The 23,464-nt window shown below is 35.1% G+C and overlaps 1 protein-coding gene and 2 long non-coding RNA genes across 4 annotated transcripts; all 3 read left to right on the forward strand.

Annotated features, from left to right (window-relative positions):
- Positions 1-8,370: 8,370 nt before the first annotated feature.
- LOC106454640 lies at positions 8,371-10,117 on the forward strand. Of its 2 annotated transcripts, none has more exons than XR_007314363.1 (5): positions 8,371-8,954; positions 9,136-9,217; positions 9,308-9,505; positions 9,651-9,746; positions 9,866-10,117. It is a non-coding gene; the product is annotated as an uncharacterized LOC106454640 (long non-coding RNA). The 2 variants fall into 2 exon arrangements; XR_007314362.1 differs by having other exon boundaries at positions 8,373-8,954; positions 9,144-9,217.
- Positions 10,118-15,563: 5,446 nt separating this feature from the next.
- Positions 15,564-19,665, forward strand: LOC106361513 (nicalin-1). Its single transcript, XM_013801265.3, has 14 exons — positions 15,564-15,986; positions 16,067-16,218; positions 16,285-16,388; positions 16,557-16,623; positions 17,090-17,182; positions 17,252-17,416; positions 17,526-17,666; positions 17,743-17,820; positions 18,238-18,350; positions 18,468-18,528; positions 18,605-18,772; positions 18,868-18,969; positions 19,139-19,228; positions 19,307-19,665. The coding sequence occupies exons 1-14, from the start codon at positions 15,695-15,697 to the stop codon at positions 19,367-19,369; spliced, it is 1,689 nt and encodes a 562-aa protein (XP_013656719.2). The 5' UTR covers positions 15,564-15,694; the 3' UTR covers positions 19,370-19,665.
- Positions 19,666-22,377: 2,712 nt separating this feature from the next.
- LOC125575774 lies at positions 22,378-23,052 on the forward strand. The gene is made up of 2 exons (XR_007314364.1): positions 22,378-22,615; positions 22,694-23,052. It is a non-coding gene; the product is annotated as an uncharacterized LOC125575774 (long non-coding RNA).
- Positions 23,053-23,464: the final 412 nt, after the last annotated feature.

A 23,464-nucleotide genomic window follows, 5' to 3' on the forward strand; every position in this document is an offset into this window, starting at 1 on the left:
TTTAATCGGTTTTGTTCGGTTTATTTGGTTTAATCGGTTATATACCAAAACATATCCAAATCTTACGGTTTTTATAAAATTATATATATTCGGTTTATATGGTATATACCAAAACCAAACCATATTGTCTATTTCGGTTCGGTTCAGTTCGGTACAGTTCGGTTTTACCATATTGAACAGCCCTAGTTAAGAGACTTAGTTAAGAGACACCAGCTTTTTTATGTTCCAATGCTAATCTCTTAGAGCATGAATATCAGTGTCCTTGGACCGATATCTTAGCCATTTTGGGTTTTAATTTAAATGAAAAAGGCCTAATAATGGCTGGGACGAAAGCTGAAAGTCCCCGGTTAAGATATTTTTTGGTTGCGTCCTTAATTCCACGTGCCTTGTTGCGATTGAACAGGTCGAAACGGGGTAGAGGTTTGTCGTTTGGACTGGTGAAATCCATTTGCGTTTGAAAGCTATTCTCTCTAGGGCGAGGGCGAGAAATCACCACGGCGAACGGCTCCCTCGACTTCCTCGAATCCCACGGCGAACGGCTCCCTCGACTCCGATCGGTTATTCCCACGGCGAACGGCTCCCTCGACTCCCTCGAATCCCTCGACTCCCTCGAATCCGTCGACTCTCTCGGCTCTCTCGACTCCGATCTGCTGTCCGATCTACTGTCTCACGGCGAGTACCTTCAACTCTCTCTCTCGATTTCGGAATTGGCTAGGTTATTCCCATGGCGAACGGCTCCCTCAACTCCCTCGACACCGAAAAGGTATTGATTTGCATGTATTGAATGATATACTAGCGATTGAATGATAGATGTGTTGATAGATTGTATTGAATGATATACTAGCGAAATCTTTTAAAAAAATTTGATTGAGATCCACTTGTGTCCTTTGATAGATTGTATTGATGATAGAATCGTTGATTATAGCTTGAGTTGTTCTTGTTTTAAGTTCAATAATAGGTTAAATGTCCTAATATTTTCATGTTGGTATTGATACATAACATTGATTTGAGCTCGATTAAGAAGTTTTTGCGGTTGTATTGTTTAGAATCCACTAGTTCTTTGTTGTTATTGCTATATTTGGCGTTTGCCGTTGTATTACCACATTCATTAGAGCTCGAGTTGTTGTTATTACCACATTCATTAGAGGTCGTCATTTAGAGTAGTAGTTATTGCTATAGCTCCAGTAGTGGTTTAACTCTGCTAGTCGTAGTGTGAATGACACTGATTTGACTCTACTTGTTAATGCTAAAGTGAGTAGACAGGACAAGTGTGATTGTAACTAAAGTGAGTAGTGGTTTAATGGTACTGAAGTTTGGTTGTGGTAGATAGTTTGTTTAGTTGTGTTGACAAGGAAAGAAGTGTGGTTTGTTTTGTATGAGCGGGAAGTTAGGTTTGCGTATCGAAGTTCCAGTTAATGAAATTGATAAAAGTGTAATAACTTCTGATTAGACATAGGTAGATGGTAGTTAGTTGTTGTTACTTATTGCTTGTTAGCTTTCACATTCTAATAAATCCCTGCCATAGTTCATTCGTTCTGCTCATCCACACTCTTATTTTAAAAAACAACATCATTTGCCATTCCGTTTTTTTTTTTGAAAAATATTTGTGCTATGGATCCAAGGATTCCAACTACCCAGTATTCTAGTTATGTAGAGTTTCTTCAGAGTCGAAGTGAAAATGTCGTAAGTGGAAACTTTCCTTATGAAATTCCCCCTTTTAGTTCCCAACAATCCGAGGCTCCATCTCCAGCTGAAGACACTCCCACGGAGCGTCGGGAGAGAAAGAAGTGGACACCAGCTGATGACGAGGTACTCATCAGCGCCTGGCTTAACACATCTAAGGATGCTGTTGTGGGAATTGATCAGAAGTCAGGGACGTTTTGGAAACGAGTGGGAGAGTACTACGCAGCAAGTCCTCATATTTTAGCAGGAGGTGACAAAACTGAGCATAACCATTGTAAGCAACGGTGGCATAAGATCAATGACTGGACGAACAAGTTTTGTGGAGCATTCGCTGCTGCTGAGAGACAAATGACGAGTGGACAGAATGAGATCGACGTTCTCAAGTTGGCTCATGACATCTACTACGCGAACCACAAGCAGAAGTTTAGTGTTGAGCATGCGTGGTGTGTCCTCAGATATGAACAGAAGTGGATAAGCCTGAACCCAAGTAAAACAGATACCAGTTCGAAGAGAAAAACAACTGAGTCTGGTGACGTTGGTGACGTTGGTGAGCAAGGAGAAGTGGAGATCCGACCCGAAGGTGTGAAGGATGCTAAAGGAAGAAAGAATAATGGTAAAGGGAAGTCTTTTGAGGAGTATAAGAGTATCTGGGATCTGAAGATGGAAGACTTGGCGAGGAAAGAGACGTTATCCAAGCTTGCCATTCTTGACACTCTCCTTGCTAAGAAGGAACCACTTAGTGAGGCTGAAGAAGTTGTCAAGAATAAACTTTTAGCTCTGTATTTCTAACTCTGGTCGCAGTTGAACTTGTTGTTGGTGATGCTTGAAATTGTTGTTTTCTTTTAATTAGATGTAATAACTTTCTTGTGAACTTGCTCGTATACTTCGTTTATGAAATCTAAATGTTTTCTTTTGTGTGAATGCTTGCTTAAATGATTGCTTAACTTTCGTTTGAATGCTTGCTTAACTGATTGTGAACTTGATCGTGTACTGATGTTTCACCTTTCCTCAGGTTACAGCAGCAATGGGACTGGATTACAGCTATACGCAGCCGTCTGCTTCAGAGGACTACGATTTAGGAGACTCAGCAGACAGTGGCTACAGCCAGACCGATGCTGAGTTTGAAGCTGCTATATTGATGGACCAAGCTGAGATTGAAGCCTCGCGGGTTCATTACCCTCCGCAGCCTGAGGTCGAGTTCGACTTCCCGAGGGAATGCTACTGTGGTGGCGAACCGCTTTTAGCCACATCAGTCACAAGGAATGATCCGGGGAGAAGGTACTACACCTGTCGGAACGTCGAGGACGGAGACTGCCACGTTTGGAAGTGGTGGGACGTCGCGGTAATGGAGGAGGTGAGAGCCATGGGTACGCAAGTTTGCCAGCTCTCTGATAAGGTAGACCATCTAGCATCTTTGAGTGACTACGAGTCAGAAGTAAACCAGGTAAGAGATATCAAGTATGAGATGGTGCTGAAGTTGGCTCAGCATGAGAAGATTATAGTAGGTGTGATGTTCTTTGTAGTACTGATAATAGCCATGGTCTAAATGTTTAAGTAGGTAGTTGTATGTCCAATAAACGATTATGTAGTGCTGAAGTTGTATGACCCGTAAACGATTATGTTTAAGTAGCATTGCTTTGGCTATATTTTGAACGATGTTGTAATATCAATATCAAATTCTGAACTCGTACTAGACAATATTTTGAACGATGTTGTAATATATTTTCTATGACTTTGTTGGTTTGTTGGAGACATTTTTGAAATATCACATGTGTGAATTTTATTTCTAGCTTTCACCAACATTGTATCACATGTGTTTTGTTTGGTTCACCAACCACCAAACATTGTAACCAAAATATCAAAATATGACATGTGTTTTGTTTGGTTCACCAACCACCAAACATTGTAACCAAAATTACAACCACAACTTCATTTCTATAAATTATGAGATTGCTCTTGTGAAATCATAACCACTTCTTCCACATAGCAAAATAATCACCACTTCTTCCCCACATCAAAACCTTATTTATAATGGCATCTTCTTCCCATTATCATTACCACAATGATGATGATGAGATCGATCTTGAAACCCCATTTGAAGAATATTTCAACAGCTTTACCCCTTTTCCAGAACCAAAAGAGAGAAAAAAAACGAATTGTTATTGAGAGAAACCGGGAAGAAGGCCACTATCACCTTTGGAATGATTATTTTAGCGAAAATCCAACATACTCTCCCGCTCTTTTCTGACGACGGTTTCGAATGAACAAATCTTTGTTCCTGCGTATTGTGGATCGTCTTGCCACAGAGATACCGTATTTTCAACCATCACAAGATGCAACCGGACGGTCAAGTCTATCACCTCTACAAAAATATACTGCAGCAATTCGACAATTGGCATACAGTGGTGCGGCTGATGCAGTAGACGAATATATCCGTCTTGCTGAAACAACAGCTCGAAAATGTCTGCACCATTTTACCGCCAGAATAATCACCTTGTTCGGCGATGAATACCTACGACATCCCACACCGGAGGATCTGGAAAGACTACTACATATCGGAGAGGAACGTGGATTTCCGGGGATGATTGGAAGCATCGACTGTATGCATTGGGAGTGGAAAAATTGTCCCACCGCTTGGAAAGGAATGTATTCACAAGGAACCGGAAAACCCACAATTGTGTTGGAAGCGGTAGCTTCACAGGACCTCTGGATATGGCACGCGTTTTTTGGAGCTCCAGGTACTATGAACGATCTTAATATACTTGATCGATCTCCTGTTTTTGATGAAATAATTAACGGAAACGCTCCGGAAGTCAATTTCCATGTCAACGGAAGGGAGTACCATTTGGCTTACTATCTCGCCGATGGTATTTATCCGAAATGGGCTACTTTTATTCAATCTATCTGACTCCCACAAGGTCCAAAACATAGTTTATTTGCTAAAAACCAAGAATCCGTGCGAAAAGATGTTGAGCGTGCCTTCGGAGTCCTCCAAGCTAGATTTGCGGTTGTTAGAAATCCATCTAAATTATGGGATAAAAACAAAATAGGAAATATTATGAGAGCATGTCTCCATAATATGATTGTCGAAAATGAACGAGATTCCTACATTCACGCATCAAAATTTCAAAAAGAAGAAGATGAGGATCCCACTTTTGTAGTCAGACGGACTAAAAATCTCGGTACTACAATGGGACGTCGAGCAAAAGTTCGGGATACACAAAGCCATCTACAATTAAAAGAGGATTTGGTCGAAAATATATGGGCTAAATTTGGACATCTCCCAAATAATATGTAATTTTTAAGTTTCTATAAAATTAATAATATGTGTGTTTGCTTTTGTTTTTAAATAAAATGTAATAAAATGTTTGTAATTTTCTATTTTCTATTAAATTAATAAATTTGGGTTTTCTTAGGTGTTATTACTTTAAAAATGGAAATATGTTTTATCTTATATATCTTATTAGTTATTTCAAAAAAATAATGTTTTAACCTAAGGACCAACAAGAAGTCCCACCAATAATCATCAATTTTAACAAAATGTCCTTAACAAAGTCCTAATGTAAAAATAACAATAAAAAACTTAAGGACCTAAAATTAGGGACAATGGATAATCATGGTCTTAATTTAGGGTTCTTAAAAAAAAGTATTAAACATTGTTTTATTAAAAATAAAATTTATTTATTAAATAAAACCTAGTGAAATATAACATTTTAAACATAGATTTTAAAATAAAAATGTAGAAACATAGATTAGTAAAATAAACGAGAATAATTTGAAAGAAGCATCCGAGCTCAGTTGTTGTCTTCACACGTCCAAATTTACGCTATATATGTTCAACCAAATCAGCTTTAAGTTGTTGATGCATTTGTCTATCACGAATTCTAGTTCGAGTACCCATCGTATTGGCGATATTAGTGGGGATATCTGTAGAATACGTGAGATCCACATGTGAACTTCTGTTGTCCTCGGCTTGTTAGAACCCTGAAACATCAAATTGAGTGTATCCATCTCGTTCGTTTTCTACTATAATATTATGGAATATGATACAAGCTCTCATAATCTTTCTAATTTTGACTTTATCCCAAAAAAGTGCAGGATTTTTAACAATGGCAAAGCGAGCTTGCAAGACTCCAAAAGCGTGCTCGACATCTTTTCGGACAGCTTCTTGATGTTGAGCAAATAAAACCGCTTTCAGACCCTGTGGTATTGGAATAGATTGGATAAAAGTAGTCCATTTAGGATAAATACCATCGTTAAGATAGCAAACCAAATGGTACTCTCTTCGATTCACAGAGTACGTGACTTGCGGAGCTTGACCATTTATTATGTCATCAAAAACAAGTGAGCGATCAAAAACATTAGTATCATTTAAGGTACCTGGAGGTCCAAAAAACGCATGCCATATCCATAGATCATACGAAGCAACCGCCTTTAAAACGATTGTGGATTTTCCCGAACCATGTGCATATTGAACTTTCCAAGCGGTGGGACAATTATTCCACTCTCAATGCATACAATCGATGTTTCCTATCATCCCAGAAAATCCACGATGCTCTCCAATATTAAGTAGACGTGGAAATCAGTCGGTGTTGGTTTTCTTAGGTACTCATCGCTGAATAAATATATTATTCCTTCCATAAAATTTTCCAAACATGACCGTGTAGTAGTTTCACCGAGTTGGAGGTATTCGTCGACCGTATCAGCCGTAGTGCCATATGCCAAGACACAAAACTTTTGAAGTGGAGAGAGACTAAGCCTTCCAAGACCATCTTTCTTTTGTCAAAAGAATTGAATTTCATTGGAGAGTTGATCAAAAATATGTATGAACAATGGCTTGTTCATTCTAAATCGTCATCGGAATAGATTGTGAGGGTATGTTGGAGTTTAATTGAAATAATCATTCCATGAATGTACGTCGCTTTCTTCACGATTTCTCTCGATATAAACTCGTTTTTTCCTTCTTTTCCTTTCTTCTTCTTGAACACCATAATCAATGGAAACATTCTTGAACGTTTGATCAAAACGTTGATCAAAATAGTGATCAAAAGTATCATCAATTGATCCATCAAAAGTGTTATAAGAAGATGATGGCATATGTGTGATTCAAACAAGAGAAATTGTATGTGAAAAGAAAAAACAAGAGAAATTGTTATATTTGTTAGATGAGAAGGAGAGAATATGAGTTTGTGAAAAAAAAATGTCTACACAAGATTACTTTATATAGAGAAGACTACTTGGTACTGAATATACAAACTACTCCGTGACTTGGTACTGAATATACATAAGACTATAAGCGTAGAAGACTCGTGACACAAGATTACAACTCTTTCAAGACTCATGACACAAGACTACAAGACTCTGTGAAACAAGACAAAGAGACTCCGTGACACAAGACTACAACTCTTTCATTTTGTTTGCTCCACTCCTTGACTCTGGTTGACCTGAAAGTAGTTTCATAAACAAGTCATGAGAACAAGAATACAATGTGCATATCATCAATAACAAAGACATGAAACACAAATCAAACTTAAACAATAAGCAGATATATCATCATTTCCGAAGCATTTAAAACAAGAAAAAAGAAACAAAGAGTTAACAAGAACAAGCAACAGAGAGTTAACAACAAACAAGCAACAGAGAGTTAAACTGCTACACTTAAGCAGCTACACTTACACTTAAACTAATTAAAAATTAAGTCACTAATGAGCTTCTTCTTTGAGGAATTTTTTCATACTCGGCTAGAGGTTCTTTTTTGGCAATAAGAGAGTCAAGTAGACTCATCTTCCACAACATTTCCTTCATTGCCAAGTCCTGCTGTGTTTAATGGCCCAATTATCTGAAACTCATTCAGCGCATTCTCCTCTGCCATAGTCTTCTTATCACGGGCCTTCGTTGCCTTCACACACGCGGGACGCTTGGTTTCAAATACAACGATCTTATCAACTTATCACATTCCCATGCCAGATTCCTTTCCTGGATCTCCCGATTTCCCCCAAATAACCCGATCTTCAAAAATCCCTCCAAATCCGCCCCCAAATAAAAAATACCATCGAGATCTAATGAGATCCCGCTTTCCAAACGTCTATAAATGATTAAAAATATTGATAAAGTGCTATAAATGATTTATTATCCTTTACAAATGATCTACAATAATGTGTCCGAGCCATACATGTAGAAAATGCACAAACTGTTTGAACGAAGCAGCTATCTTTCTGTGCAAAGTTAACTACCTTTCTGTGCAAAGCTTCACATACAATCAGAGCCGGTCCTGAGTTTTTGGTGGCTAGAAGCGAGTAAAAAAAAAGGCTAGTTCATAAAATAATTTCTACTAATTGTTTTTAAATAACTAAATAAAAAGTCTACTAATCTTATACTCCCTCTGTTCCTAAAAATAGGATGTTTAGGTAGAAACACGCATATTAAGAAAGCTACTTTTTGTCTAAAAAATATCATTAAAACTATAAATTTATAATATCCAACCAATTACAAAATAGACTAATAAAATATGATTGGGTACACAGTTTTTAATAAAGTAAAAGTTACCTAGAAAAATGAAAACATCTTATATATTAGAACATGAAAAATCTGTAAAACATCTTATTTTTAGGAACAGAGGGAGTACTATAAAGAAGAAGGAAACTCTCTTCTCCTCTTGCCAGCACAACAAATAAAGCAAGGAACTCGCGACACCTGTCCCATTATTAGAACGCAGCGCTTCATTTATTCTATTATGGGCCATCTCATTTTAAAGCCCAATTCATTTGTGGCATACGGGAAGCTATTTGTCGTGACCTGAAAAAGTAAAAGGTCGTCTTCCTCAGCATTCATCCGTTACTTCAAGATCTGATTAGGTCAAACTGCAAATCGAGTCAGCCGAAAAGTCCTTGCGAACCTTGGTATCCAAGCAGCCATCGTTTCATATTCGGTCCTTAACCCTTAGACGTTACAGGTTGTCTTAATTCATCGGCTTTAAGAGATGTTAACTCCACCGACACGAATCAAGCACGACATCTCATTCAATGATTCTCATCAAAATCCAAGGCTATTTTCTTTATCTATAAAAGGGTTAAGCCTTCTCTATCCTTGAACATCATCCTCACATTGTGTGGTTCTCCGGAAAACAAAGTAAATCCCCAAGCACAAAGGCTAACTCATTTGTTCTTCTTGGTGATTTGAAGGCTGGTCGGTGCTCTTCAACCGTCCAAGCACAGTTGCTCTGATTATGGGAGGCCAGAAGATGGAAATCTAAAACATCTGCTGGGTTTCAGGTACTTTAACATCATCGCCACAGTCGCTTGGTAGTGTCTTCAGTATTTATGTTTCTGTTTGCGGCTCTTTAGTTTCTGTTTTGGTTGTGCTTATTAGTTCATTTTGTTTTATTTGGGTTCAAAACACTAAGACGAAATATTTTAAATATTCAAAAAAAATTGTGATTAATATGTGTTGTAGTGTCTCAGTTGATCTTCGGAGCATCAGCTGTGTTTTCTGTGAGATTCTAACCAGAAGACCACTTCTTAAAGAAAGAACCTAGGTGAGAAAGAGACCAAAAACGGTATGCCGAATTCACTCATTCTAGATTGAAGTTTTTGATGACTTTTGTGTGTGGGTTTGTTCTCTGTAGATTGAACAACCACCAAATGAAGAATTATGGAAAAGAACCAGCTTCATTTGTCAAACTAAGATGTTTAGACCACACCATCAGTATAAAGGTTGTCTGAGTTAAAGATTTCAGGAGTTTCTGAATAAATAGGTTGATCTTCAGGGGAATTAATCTAATCCAGACAAACGCTGAGCTGCCTCAGTTGCTCTCATGTGAAAGGTATAGAAAGAACCCTAACCTTTAATCAAATACTGAATGATACTACAGTCATGTTTATATATTTTAAACTGACAATGTTTTGCTTTGTGATCACATGTGTTGAGAGATTTAAATATTTGTTTTGCAGGGAAGAGTTGGTATGAAGAAAAGAAATAACCTGGTATCCAAGAATACGTGGAAATCAGAAATCACGTACAACAATCAAAGAGCCTAAACTCCTAAGAAGTCACCAACCCAACATGTATGTATGTCAGCAAGATATCCTTATCTATATTTATTATATCAAAGCTGTAAGTAGTAATAAATTGATGCTTCAAAACCCCGGTTCTTCATTTGTAATTTGGTGCATTACTATCACAGGAAGCATATAAAGGGAAGCTGAGACAGAAATCATTCTTCCAACGCCACCGGAGACATCTCATTGACGACTCGAAGTGAGGAAAGAAAACGATGCAGCTTCAACGCTTACTTATATAATCAGCCTAATGGATCCGCGAGTTATGTTAGACAAACTGAGCTTTCTCTGACCGCAAGTTTATTTAGACTTCTCTGACGTGCCACTGTTCTCTCTCTGGCTTGCATCACAAGAAATCAGAAGAAGCTATGGTGAGTCCATTAGGCTTTAACGAAGCCAAGATTTTTCACACAAATATGATGAATGAGGTATTACAGAGGACTGAGAGTGATACCAGAGTCGGTGTTTGAAGACTATCAAGAATAGAAAGAGTTAAAAATGAGAGAAAAAGAACCACGATTAGTCTTAGCCAATCATACACTTCTCACCGTATGTAAATTACAAATTTGTCCCAGTTGTGTGTTATTTTCTAATATAAAGTTCAATTTGTGATATTATTCTTCCTAGAAAGAAAAGAAATTGAGCACAAGTGAAAGAAGAAAAGCTTTAAAAGGAACAACTACAACTTACAAAGAAACAAACAAAGTCCGAACATTGTTGGAAATTATTGAACCTCCAGGTAGATCAAAAACACAAATTTAAAGCAGAAGAGAATTTTTCTCCATTTTAACCGCAATTTTTTTTTCCAATTTCTTCCTTCACTTTTACATTTTATATATTATTCTTTAGAATTCATAACATAAAGTAACAAAATGTAGTCGGACATAAGGAATGAAAAAAAATTGTAGCTACGATATTAGATGTCTTTGATTAGATTCTTTTCTTAACATTGGTTTTACTAAGGTAGAATAGGACTACAGTATTTATAAAAATTGATACATAAAATCCTGCGTGTCGCATTAAAAATTATAGAATTAACATTGTAGTTAACTTTGCATTTCACCACATGTTGAATTATAGTATTACAGTATTTTAGATTATGACAAAATTAAACTATTCAACCAATTAAATACCATGACTAAAAATTAATTAACTTTTTAAAAGATTTCCAATAACAAGAACAATAGATACTAAATTTTTTGAAATTTGTAAAAGAAAAAAAGGTAAATCATTTAAAATAATTTTATAATTGTTTAGCTACTTATATATTTATAATAGATTGTACTTATATATTTATAATAGATTTAAATATTTTTTATATTAAAATTAACATACTAAATATATAATCAAAATTAAATCTTAAACAAAAACTACGCCCGGACTTACCCTAGTAGATGATATTTCTCATATCTTATTAATGCTTCTTGTCTTTTCTTTATTCTTTCTTTTTCAGCACTTCCCATCTCTTTTCTAATTCTTTTAGGACCTATCTTTCTGCAACGATTAAAAAATCAATGGCTATGCTATAAATAATCATGAGTAGATATATATATGCAGACAGAAAATATGAAACCAAAAAAATTATATTACTATATAATTGACTACTTTTCCACAGAACGTCAACTCTAATTTATGTATTTAACTCTACAATGCCAAAAGAAGTGGACAAGTTAAAGTAACAAACAAAATTCTATTATAAGTATGAAATAATGAATTTACCACGATGGATCAAGAAGAAGAGGATTAGAGGAGATGACAATTCAGTTTACAATTGCAGAAGAAAATAAGCGACGATTCAAGTAATAGGATTATAGGATAGGAATTAGGAAGATGATATCAATTAAGGATATGTTTAGACTTTAGAGCTTTACGACAACAGTAACAAAAAAGTGATTAATTTAGGTTTAACGAGAATTTCCTTTTTGTTTACTTAATTTAACTTTATTGTAAAGTAAAAAAAATTTAGTGTGACTTAAGAGAATCGAACCCGAGACCAGCCACATTTAACTGTCAACACTAAGCCACTATACCACGAAGACACCTAAGAAAATGTGGCGGAAATATTTTGATAAATTTGACGGCCGGAAGCCAGTGCTTGATGGGCTTAGCCCAAGGGCCGGCTCTGCATACAATCCAGGATACAAGACCACATGAGTATTTGAACGAAGCAGCTTGTAGAAATTCATATTGGAGACAGGAACTGCGCCCATTATCCTAACTGTGACGAACATCTGCACATCAAGGAGCTTTGAGCCTATCTTTTTGGCAAACATCACAGGATGTGCCAGCCACCGAAGATAATGTTTCTCTTTTTCAAGAAATGAATTGCTGCCGGACATAGTTCAAGATCAGGAATATGTCCATTATTCACAAACTCACGGACTTTAAATTTTGGCAATGCACAATGGAGTCTTTCAGTGTCTTCTTTGTTAATCAATCAGTTATAAGAATATCTTATAGCTTAAGATTTTATCTATCCACTCATGATTTATAAACAATTATAAATAGTTATATTGTTTCTGCCAATCTCTATCTCTCTCTTTTTTGTTGCATCTGAATTGTGTGTATTAACTGTAAAAGTAGAAATATTTGATTTCATGTAAAAAGTAGTTGGGAACTGCACATATGCAAGGAATTTGGTAAGTTAAAATCAAAAGAAACCATAAAATGATTTATAAAGGCTTATAAATCATTTATTATGATTCATACACCAATTTGTAAGGGTTTATAATTTATTTGATAAATTAGCTACATAACAAGGAAGAACAGCGAATCATTAACAGAGATCACCACAAGGAGGACCCAGGTAGAGGGAACATAACCAAAAGCCACACCAAGGAGAACCTAACTAAAGACCCGTGAAGAGACACCATCCAAACTCCACAACACTTAAGAAACCTGATCTCCTAAAACAAGAGCAGAAACGAAGATAATTTAGAGACTAAATCAGGAGAAACGAAGGAACAAAGCATAACATCAGAAACCTGATCTCCTAAAACAAGAGAAGAAACTAAGACAATTTAGAGACTAGATCAGGAGAAATGAAGGAACAGAGCATAACATCATAACAACATAAGAAACCTGATCTTCTAAAACAAGAGCATAACAACAGAAAACAAGAGCACTCTGATGCAGAAACGAAAGAACAAAGCAGGAAAAACGAGCACTAGTCACCATCATTGACCATCTGAAAAATGATGCACCAGAATCGATGGAAGAATTATCACCCCACATCAGAGCCGGCTTAACCTGCAACCTTGCACCAAAAAACAATTTCGAGACTAGAGAAGTCTTCCAAGCAACCCAATAGAAACCCAACCACACGCTCTCTCCACAAAGCTCTTCCAATGCATCAACAACCTCAATCAAGCTTAACTAAACTAAAAAACTTCACCAGACTTTAAACATCCTAGTTAAGGCTGCAAACAGGGGAAACACGAACCAAACGAGACCCATGACCTACACCGGTGATCTAACTCTACAACAAGCCCACAACCACCGAGTATGAAGCCAACAACACCTCAATTCGCCGGTTCTCCAACCCAATGAGAGCAAACGAGGATTGATCTGAACCTTTAACCACACAAAACTACTCTCTCAAACTAGATCTGCAGCCCAAAACATCGAGAACGCCGCGAAGACAGATTGAAGATCCGCAAGACAGAGTGATTGTCGTAATCTCTTCTCGCCGGCTGTGTGATACAGAATGAAGACGGATTTCGACGGAGATGACGACATATCTCGACGGAGACGATGACAAGATCTCGACGGAGACGACGGTGGATCTCGACGGTGACGATGATGGATCTCGATGAAGACAAGGCTGGATGAAGACGACGACGGCGAACCCCAAACCTTATCTCTTTCCCTTTCTCGATTACATCTGGTGTACTCGGGGGCACCTAGGTCATTTAATCATTAATGAATAAGATATATTTGAAAATGTCATTTAATGGATGGTATAATTGAATAATGGTACTAAGAAAAGTGCATAAGTAAAATTTTCCCAAACATAAGGGCATGTGAATTTCTGAGGACAATAATCGAATTAATACATGTTATACATAAAATCGAATTAATACATATATATATATATATATAAATATATATATAAATATGTTCGCTTCTCTCCTGTGATGCCACGTCATCAAGTCGTGTGTTATGGGAGTGACACGTGTCCCATTTTATATTTGGGACCAAAATAAATGAATGCAGTCAGGGGTAATTGAACTCAGCACCTCTAGCACTGATAATTTCTCTTAGAACCACTAGGCTAAAGTCACTTTTTAAAATATGTGGCCGCGAAAATACTTATTATCGTGTCGGCTGGAAGCCCATGCTTCTGCTGCTTGTGGCCATGGCCGACACTGAACTGACGTCAAGATGAAGGTCGTGAAGTTAAAAACTTTGCTCCAAACAGTTTTGCAATGTTTCCAACCTTTATAACTTGATGCATATGATATATATCAAAATACATTTGTTGTTCACGCTTTTATTAATTTTGATTTTAAAAGAAGGTATTTACAGTTATAAATGTTTTGTGCCAGTGAAGTAATAGTTGAAAAACCTCTATACATATGTCATTTTAAAATAACACCCAACTTCTATATATAGTCAATACATATGTCTATGTTATATTCTAGACTAAATATTTTCTCTTTTAAAAATATAGAAAACAGTTTTTTTTAGTCTACAAACAAATGTTGTAGAACAAGTATGCATTATACAAAATAATATATATTTAAAATTTATACGCAAAAACATAAAAGTTGTTATAAGTCTCTTTCTGACACATGCACACTCCACTATGAATAAAAATTAAAAAAAAAACAGTATTGTCATCAAACTTTATCACAAATCCACATTTGTACATCTGTAATTATGAGTTGGACAATTAGTTAATTTGATACAATACCAAAGTAAGAATAATCGAAAAACAATGATACCACCGCATACTAATAAGTAACACATAACAGAGAACCAAATTCTTGAATCTTAAACCGTCTACGCCTAAAAGATTGTACAAATTTTATGTCAGAGGAATGGTACATATATGGCTGGGTATTCTAATGTATTTTGTTAATCTGTGTGTTGATGACTGTGTTTTGATTATTTTCTCTCAAAAATTGATTCTTATATTTTGGTCAATGATCTCAAATACCTGAAACAAATGACATATATATATATATATATATATATATATATATATATATATGAAAAGTAGTCAATACAAGTTTCGAGAATATTAGAGTGAAACTGAAGCCATGAAAGTTAATTAAGTGTGTTTATTTCTAAATGCAGTCTCATAAGAAACTTATAGCCACTTGAAGAAAACAAATTCATCACGTTTTCGTTCGAACTTTTGTAACCTTTTTTATTATAACTTGAGTGCATAGTTTGAACTTTGAAGTCTATGCTGTGTGCAAGAGACTACAACATTTTTTTGATGAGATCAAGGTTAAGCGTGTCCTTTACAATGAGAAACAAACTTAGAAATATCACAAGAAAGATTCAAAGTGTATGATCCCTTTCTCAACCTTTAATGGTAACTTCCACCCACCTCGAACTGCTTCCTACAAAATCAATCTAATGTTCCACCATCAAAAGTTGGTAATGACAACCGATTAAACGAAAAAGTGATATAAGTTTAATTATTTTTTCGACATTCTCACCCCGCACAAGATGTAAAGTATATAAGGTCAAAATAAAAAATTCAGAAACATAAGGGCATGTGAATTTCTGAGGACAATAATCGAATTAATACATTATGTTATACATAAAATCGAATTAATACATTTATCTATATTCTATTAATTTCCCTTTATTTTATTCATAAAAACGAAAAAAAAAGAGAAGTCAATAGTGTTACTAAAACCCAAAAGATGAAAAGAGATTTGAGTGTGGATCAAATCCGAGATCTCTTCTTCCAGTCAGCAAAAAAACCCTAGATCCAGATGGGGGACGAGAAGAAGTCGAAGCAGAGAGATGGGTCGATGGTCTTCGAGTCCATGTATCCACTCCTTGCCCTCATGCTCATCCTCGTCGCTTGCGTCGACCTGTGCGACGCGGCCACTGTTGTAGACGTTTACCGTCTCGTCCAATATGACATCTCCGGCGTTCCTTTCGGCTCTCGTTTCTCCTCCCTCAACCACCACGCCGCCTCCCTCAGCTTCCACCGCGGCGCCGATCTGTCTCGCTCTGTACTTATCCTCCCACTCCGCGAACTCGATCTCGGATTCCTTCAAGGTAAGAGAGCAGAGAGCAGAGCTGATTCGCACTTTAATTTGGGATTTGTTTTTTCTTACACTGTGAGAAAATGATGGCAGATTACATCTCACAGAAGCAGTCTCTTGGGGGATTGTTGATTTTGCTTCCCCAGACGTTAAGACCTGGCAACAACATTGTTCTCTCTGAAACCCAACGGTTCAGGAAACTATTAGCACAGCTTGAGAACTTACTTGTCCACGCCAACATACCTGTGAGTGTTTTCTTTCTTTTATGTTCAAAATCACATACCCCTAATATAATGGTTTCATTCTTGCAGTTTCCTGTCTACTTTGCTTTTGAGAATGAAGAGACTGATGCTATGTTGGCTGATGTTAAGAAAAATGATGCACTTGGTCAGCAAGCTACTGCCACCACTGGCGGGTTAGTCAAACCATTTTCTCAATGATTTATACTTGACTACTCTCATTCTCTCTAGGTAGAGTTCATCATGTTGGTTTCTTATACATCTTTTTAACTGTCTATCTATGTTTTATTATGTAACTTTTATATTTGAGTATGCTCATTCTATCTACAATAATTTGTTTTCAGATATAAGCTTGTTATCTCTGTATCCGAGCCTAGGAAAATTGCATCTCCCACCATCACTAATATTCAGGTAACTCGTTTAATTTTATTTTGTTTTGATAATGTCATGACCAGCTTTGACGCTTATGATAACTTTCTCTTTCGTTTTTTCAACTATTAGCTTGTTCAGTTTTACAACATCGGCTGGCTTATTTTATGATGACTATAGTTAGCTTGACAGTCTGTACATGCCTCAGTTGTTAAGTTTTGATGGTCTGATTTGTGGTAGGTTGGTAGCTTGAATTTGTGTTTTTTATTATCCAATTTTCCTGGAATAAATTAATTTCTTCAGTATACGATCAGTTAGGGATCTGGTGTACACTCCCTCATTTTTAGGATTATTGAATCCAGGTTGAATAATCTTTATCCTAATTTTGATCTGCCCATTCCTTGTTAGTTACTGATGTGGATATGTGCTCGCGCCCTCTCTAGTGCTGCTTTATTTTCGTTACCTACTTAACATACGGAAAGCCTGACAGGATTTGGTTTGTGTATAGGGATGGCTTCCAGGATCAAGAGCAGAAGGAGATTCCAACCAGCTTCCAACAATTGCTATTGTTGCATCCTATGATACCTTCGGAGCAGCTCCTGTATGTAACATGAGTAGTAGATATCCTTAACATTGTGGTAGTATGTTCTTGAGTAACTTGTATCTGTAGGCACTATCGGTGGGAAGTGATAGCAATGGAAGTGGGGTCGTGGCGCTTCTTGAAGTAGCTAGACTATTTTCCACTCTTTATTCAAATCCCAAGACAAGGGGAAGGTACAATTTACTTTTTGCACTGACATCTGGTGGACCCTACAACTACGAAGGGACTCAAAAGGTACTGACCTTACTCCCTCATTCTACGAAAACCATTTCTTTCGTGCATTATTTGTTTATGCATTTGCTACATTGTTAGTATTCTTCATTAAACATCATATCTCCTGCAGTGGCTGAAGAGCCTTGATCAGAGGATGCGTGAGAGCATTGATTATGCCATTTGCTTGAACAGTGTTGGCTCTTGGGACAATGAATTACTGGTTCACGTGTCAAAGCCTCCAGATAACGCCTATATAAAACAAATATTTGAGGTAAAAACAATTGTATATGCATCGTTGCAGTGACTAGCTATTATGGTTCATTTCGTTAATGCACGCCTCTCTACAGGGCTTCTCTAATGTGGCAGAAGACTTGGGTTTTCAAGTTGCTCTGAAGCACAAGAAGATTAATATCTCTAATTCACGTGTGAGTATTACTTCAGTTACGGAATGATGCAAACAGAGTGCTATGTCATCAGTATTTCTTAGTTTCACATGCCCTTTTTCATATTGGTTTTGGAAATCTTTAAGTGTCTAATCGACTGTTAGAACTGTGCTCAAATTTGGATAGTTGGAAGGTCCTAATTTTCAAATGCTATCTCACGAGTATGCTCCTCCGTCTTTACATTTTCAAATGCTAAATTTTGATGAAAACCTAATTGACAATTTTCAAATGCTAAATTTTTCTTTAGTTAATTGACAATATTCCTCACTTCCTTCATTGATTTTCTCATGTAGGGGTTGTTTGAGATATGTACACTATATTTTCTATCTGACAACAGTTGGATTCGCTGTTCTTTAAAGTGGGTACTTTCTGATTGAATATGTGCTGCTGATTGTTAAGGTTGCTTGGGAGCATGAACAATTTTCAAGACTCAGAGTAACTGCAGCCACTCTATCCGAACTTTCGACGCCACCTGAGTTACTGGAAAGTGCTGGAAGTCTGTCTGACACAAGGTAGTCTTTACAAAAAAACTTATCATCTGTTTTCTGCACTCTGACAAACTATATCAACGTATTCTTTCAATGTTTCATCCATCAAGAATTGACATACCTCAATGTTTTGTTCTGTAGGCAACTTGTGCATGAGGATGCTATCATTAAGGGTGTCAAGTTGGTGGCTGAAAGCCTTGCTGTAAGACAAGCACCAAACTCAAGTACCTCTCAATTATTGCTGTTAACCGACTTAAATGTTTTCTTGTTTACGGCAGAGACATATCTATGGTCACCAAAGAAAAGACATCAAGATTTTTGCAGATGACAGTAGTTTGGCTGTAAATCCCTTTAATGTGAGATCATGGTTGGATCTTTTGTCACAAACTCCTCGGGTGGCACCGTATCTCTCAAAGAGTGAACCACTAATCACGGCTCTGAAGAAGGTATCTGTTTCTCACTCACCACATTGTGTCTTGTTTCTGTTGACCACATTATTATGATATCTAGTGTTAAGTAATATGAGATTACCTCTTGGCAGGAACTAGAGGATTATACTGCTGAAGTGAGTGTTCAACATGAATCTTTAGATGGAATTTTCACCTTTTACGACTCAACAAAGGCTAGCCTTAACATATACCAGGTACGCTCATCATACTCTTTTTAAATATTAATAATTTGTTTTAAAACTAGCTTTTGTTCATGAGATTTAAAGTCCGTCTCACTCCACAAACCAAGTGAGAAACCAAAAAAATAAAACGCATTTTCTCAAGTTAATCTTTGCACCACTCTTGATGGTTGTGTGTATGTAGGTGGCGAGTGTAACATTCGACTTGCTCTTGCTTCTGGTGTTAGGATCATACTTAATAGTGCTTTTCAGCTTCCTCGTCATCACAACTCGGGTAAATATAAATAAACCGAATAATCTACTACAAACATGGAAGCAAGTTTAACTGAGAGGGGTTTAAAAATGATGACAGGGTGTGGATGACTTAATAAGCTTATTCCGCCGGCCTCCTTCCCGGAAAGTGAAAATGGTTTAAGCTTTCCCTGCCGGAATGTTACTTTACATTCTTCTCATCCGCGATTCACTCATCACATTTGTTTGGTGAGTCGTTAGAATCTGAATCATGAAGAGAAGAAGACTACGAAATGAGTTTTGGCTCTGCCTTAACTCTTTCTTCTGTTGTATGCCTCTGTTTATGTGGCTTTATTACTTGCCTTTCCATGAGCTGCAAAGAAAATAAAGATCAAATGTTGTAGTTTTTTATTTTTTTGGTTAAAATGATTTTTTTTTCTCTCCAAGCAAATTTGAATCGAGAAAATTTGACTCGCTTAACCAACCTTATCTTTTTCCCCCTCAACTATTGAACTCTAAACTCACCGAAAGTATTTTGTTCTAAACTACTTTACATGGAAGTGTTTTGAATTGTAGAAGTGATTTTTCTTTTAGATAAGAAGGGATACATGTTGGAAGCTTATATAAATATATACTAGGTGGTTGTCCGGTATTTTGTGGGTATAAATACTTATGAAAATTATATATTATGTTTATAATTTTATAATTTTGAATAATAATCATAACTATTAAGAATAATCTTTTTATTTTAAATAGTTTGAATATCAAAGTCTTGATATTGTATAATCTTAGAAGATTATTGAGATTGTGTTGATTCTATAAATTTTATTATAAGTTTCCAAAAGTTTTTTTATGACATAATTTTTGATTAGTAAAAAAACAAAGATTAATGAATAAGAAGTTATTTTATAGAGAAAAATACTAGGATAGCATCAAACCAAGTTTTTGTTCCTAAACTAGCAATCAAAGCTCAAAGTCACAAAAATATATTTCATTAAAGAGGTAAATAAATATACACTTATACCCTTTGGGTTAATTAATCCAAACCTTAGGGTTTAGAGTTAAGGAGTGGGTTTTGGAATTAGGGTTTAAAATTTTATAAAATAAAAAATAAATACTAAAAAATTAAAAATATAAATTTTAAAAACAGTTTCAAAAATTATTTTTGAATTATAAAAGGAAAATTTGAAACAAATAAAAAAAAGTTTCAAAAAAAAATTATAAAAAAATTCGAATCTGAGAACATATAATCTGAAACTATAAATTTTTTTTTTCATTTTTATTTTATTTGTTTTTATTTATTTTTGTTTGCTTATTTAATTTTAAACCAAGAGTATTAGGATATTTTACCCTTTAATGAATGTCATTTTTGTGACTTTCTCCTTCTAGTGCCATTTTTGAGACAAAAACTCAAAAGGTCCTATTATTGACAATTGCCCTATTTTATAACACATTTTATTTTCACATTATTTTTTACCCCTTTATTTTATTTAGTAGTAAAATAGTAACAAATAATAAATTTACCAGTTACATTACTACGTAAAAACATGTATTTCGGTAAACATATAAAACATTAAGTATGTAAAAGTATAAAATAACAAAAAATACAACCACAAATACAAAAAATAAGTTTTATTATTCTTCATTGATGTTTTATATATGTATCATTTATGTTTTCCTATTACTAAATAAGGATGTCAATTTTATTATAATCAAAAAAATATCAATAGAGCCTTAACTCTAGTCCCGTATTAATAATTTTTTTTTCTGTTTTTCAATTTATATATTATAATAAAAAATTTCATTGTTTAATATTATTTTAAAGAATTTACCATATAATTTTATTATAATCAAAGCTATAAGAATTATATTAATAGAGTATATTAACTTTAGTCTCGTATTAGTATAATGTTCCAATGTTTCAGTTTTATATTATAATAAATATTTTCATTTATTAATATTATTTTAAAATAATTACCATATATTTTTCTGTTTTTAAATATACAAATACTTTAATCATTTCTGAAAATAATAACCCAACTATACAATCAACATTTGTTAGTGAAAACTTACTGAACTTTTTAAAATTGTATATTTGACTGTTCTGCATTTATTGAATACATTTTAGAAAGGGAAATTAGGCTAAGTAGGTAAGAAAAAAAAATTAAAAATCTAACCAAAATCCCCCCCTCTCCTACTTTCTCTTCCTATCTCTCTCTAGTCTCTCTCCCAAAATCTAATTTTTCTTTTTTTGGTTATTTAGCAAAAAAAGCCTTTTAGAAAAAACAAATATAGTGAGTATAAAAAAATATTATTAGGTTTAGGTTAATTTTTTTTTTGTAATCTATAATTTATTATATCCACTATTAATATAAATAAGTTAAAATCATTTATAAAATTATTCCTATAATACCATATATATTTATATGTATATTTTAAATTTCTATACTGTAATCTACGATATTTAATTGTTTCTATAAACGAATTATATTAATTCTTCTAACTTTAAAATGTTTAATTGTTTGTATGGTAATATATATTAGATTAGATAGTTCTAAGATTAGTTTCCTTTTTAAAACTTTAATTAAATAAATGAAAATGAAAATACCAACAGCCAATCAAATTAAGAGAATTAATTCTAACCTTCAGAACATATGGCAGACAACTTCGAACACCTTTCAGATGATGCACCAGAGTCAATGCAAGTTGATCAGACTTCTGAGAGGAGAACCTTGAGAAAAAGAATGGAAAAGGTTCCTAAGCATCTCAAGCAAGGAGTTCATGAAAAGGAGATGGATAGCTTCACCAAAAGAGTTCTCATGATACCCTTGGACGAACCATTCGAGGAGGCTTACTTTACCCACGGGTTAAGAATGTTCTTCAGGGAAACCAAGGATTATGAGCAAGACATACATAGGATCTTCGATCAGATCAGAGAGAAGATGAAGCAGAGGATTCCACTGCAGAAGAAGAGTGATCCTGGGAAATTTGCAATGCTATGTTTGGTCAAGACATTGAGTTTCCATGTGCGATGTGTGATACAAATTCATCAGTCAGTATACTACCCAAGGTAATGGCAGCCCATCTGGGTCTGAAGATAGAGCATTTGTAGGATTCATTCACTTTCGTGGATCATTCTACAAGGGACTCATGAGGAATCATCAGAGATTTGTACTCTCATCGTACTCTTTTTAAATATTAATAATTTGTTTTAAAACTAGCTTTTGTTCATGAGATTTAAAGTCCGTCTCACTCCACAAACCAAGTGAGAAACCAAAAAAATAAAACGCATTTTCTCAAGTTAATCTTTGCACCACTCTTGATGGTTGTGTGTATGTAGGTGGCGAGTGTAACATTCGACTTGCTCTTGCTTCTGGTGTTAGGATCATACTTAATAGTGCTTTTCAGCTTCCTCGTCATCACAACTCGGGTAAATATAAATAAACCGAATAATCTACTACAAACATGGAAGCAAGTTTAACTGAGAGGGGTTTAAAAATGATGACAGGGTGTGGATGACTTAATAAGCTTATTCCGCCGGCCTCCTTCCCGGAAAGTGAAAATGGTTTAAGCTTTCCCTGCCGGAATGTTACTTTACATTCTTCTCATCCGCGATTCACTCATCACATTTGTTTGGTGAGTCGTTAGAATCTGAATCATGAAGAGAAGAAGACTACGAAATGAGTTTTGGCTCTGCCTTAACTCTTTCTTCTGTTGTATGCCTCTGTTTATGTGGCTTTATTACTTGCCTTTCCATGAGCTGCAAAGAAAATAAAGATCAAATGTTGTAGTTTTTTATTTTTTTGGTTAAAATGATTTTTTTTTCTCTCCAAGCAAATTTGAATCGAGAAAATTTGACTCGCTTAACCAACCTTATCTTTTTCCCCCTCAACTATTGAACTCTAAACTCACCGAAAGTATTTTGTTCTAAACTACTTTACATGGAAGTGTTTTGAATTGTAGAAGTGATTTTTCTTTTAGATAAGAAGGGATACATGTTGGAAGCTTATATAAATATATACTAGGTGGTTGTCCGGTATTTTGTGGGTATAAATACTTATGAAAATTATATATTATGTTTATAATTTTATAATTTTGAATAATAATCATAACTATTAAGAATAATCTTTTTATTTTAAATAGTTTGAATATCAAAGTCTTGATATTGTATAATCTTAGAAGATTATTGAGATTGTGTTGATTCTATAAATTTTATTATAAGTTTCCAAAAGTTTTTTTATGACATAATTTTTGATTAGTAAAAAAACAAAGATTAATG

Source organism: Brassica napus, chromosome A6 (assembly GCF_020379485.1).
Source record: "Brassica napus cultivar Da-Ae chromosome A6, Da-Ae, whole genome shotgun sequence".
Taxonomy (NCBI): Eukaryota; Viridiplantae; Streptophyta; class Magnoliopsida; order Brassicales; family Brassicaceae; genus Brassica; species Brassica napus.

What these genes read in the sequence shown, in the direction of transcription:
- LOC106361513 (XM_013801265.3), top strand. Translation starts at nt 15,695, where the DNA reads ATGGGGGACGAGAAGAAGTCGAAGCAGAGAGATGGGTCGATGGTCTTC. An exon ending in CGATCTCGGATTCCTTCAAG is followed by an intron (nt 15,987 to 16,066) that starts GTAAGAGAGCAG and finishes AAATGATGGCAG; the next exon opens with ATTACATCTCACAGAAGCAG. An exon ending in TCCTCGTCATCACAACTCGG is followed by an intron (nt 19,229 to 19,306) that starts GTAAATATAAAT and finishes AAATGATGACAG; the next exon opens with GGTGTGGATGACTTAATAAG.